The sequence below is a fragment of the Sinocyclocheilus anshuiensis genome, unplaced genomic scaffold, assembly GCF_001515605.1.
Source record: "Sinocyclocheilus anshuiensis isolate Anshui unplaced genomic scaffold, SAMN03320099.WGS_v1.1 scaffold1625, whole genome shotgun sequence".
Taxonomy (NCBI): Eukaryota; Metazoa; Chordata; class Actinopteri; order Cypriniformes; family Cyprinidae; genus Sinocyclocheilus; species Sinocyclocheilus anshuiensis.
The window spans coordinates 974,607-975,676 of NW_015539802.1; the positions used below are offsets into that span (position 1 = coordinate 974,607).

Consider the following 1,070-nt stretch of genomic DNA (forward strand, 5'->3'; position numbering starts at 1 on the left):
TTTGTAATGAAGAAAGCAAATATTTTCACTTTTAAACAACACGGGCAGATTTTTCCACTTGTACGAAGAAGTAATCTAATGAAATATTTTACAGCAAAGTATTCTGTGTAAACTGTAGTGAAATACTGTACATTTTTAACGTAACTCTCCCAATCCTAATCATAGCAGTGACAATCATATATAAAATGCTCTCACCTATGGGATCCAATCGCAGACACCACCTCGCTGTCACTCTGGCTGGCCAGTTCTGTACTCTGTAACCTCCTGATACTTCGGGCAGAGCGTGGTGGTCTCAGGAACCCACTCCCATACCCATTAGAGTACTGGTATGATGATGGCTGTCTTGAAGGAGAAGCAAATGGAGATGAATTACCATTAGCATCCAAACTGAACCTCGATGCCCGACCTCTGAGATTCCTTGAGGATCCCCTCTCAAAATCAGACCACATGGGCCCGTTGTGGTTGAGGTGTAGCTGAGCGTATGGGAGAGGAGCCTGGGCCTGGGGTTGGGTGGTGGTTGGTGGAGGTAGATGTAGTGACTGGTCTAGGGATGCCGTTAGATTAGGATTAGGCATCTTCGGACAGCCATCAGAGTTATAGAGCATGGGGTAGCCTCTTCGGACAACAACGTCCACAGTGTGACCCACCGGAATGGCTTTCAACATTTCCACTACCTCTTTGTGAGAAAAGCCAAGCACACAGGTATCATTGATGTACACCAGAATATCCGCTGGAAGAGGCAAGAGATGAAAAGTGTTAAATTGCATTCATTATGAAGGTTTAACCGAAACTATTCAACTAAATAAATCTTACCTTCAATAAACAGATTTTATACACACTACTTTTTAAAGGTTTGGAGTCAATTTTTAATGGTTTTGAAAATAATATATATTTTTAATATTATTACAATTTAAAGTAATTTTAATATTAAAATTACAATTGAAAAATGTTTAATATTAATATTTTAAATGTGTAGAAATATAATTTATTCCTGTTTTCAGTGTCACATGATCCTTCAGAAATCATTCTAATATGCTGATTTGGTGCTCAAGAAACATTTCTTATTATTA

The 1,070-nt window shown here is 38.5% G+C and overlaps 1 protein-coding gene across 1 annotated transcript in view; it reads right to left on the reverse strand.

Moving 5' to 3' along the window:
* The window catches only part of LOC107683889 (membrane-associated guanylate kinase, WW and PDZ domain-containing protein 2-like), an 85,466-nt gene that overhangs the window by 24,692 nt on the left and 59,704 nt on the right, over positions 1-1,070 (reverse strand). The window contains exon 10 of the mRNA XM_016479953.1: positions 196-730. Coding sequence (XP_016335439.1) covers positions 196-730 — 535 coding nt within the window. The remainder of the gene's footprint in view (positions 1-195; positions 731-1,070) is intronic.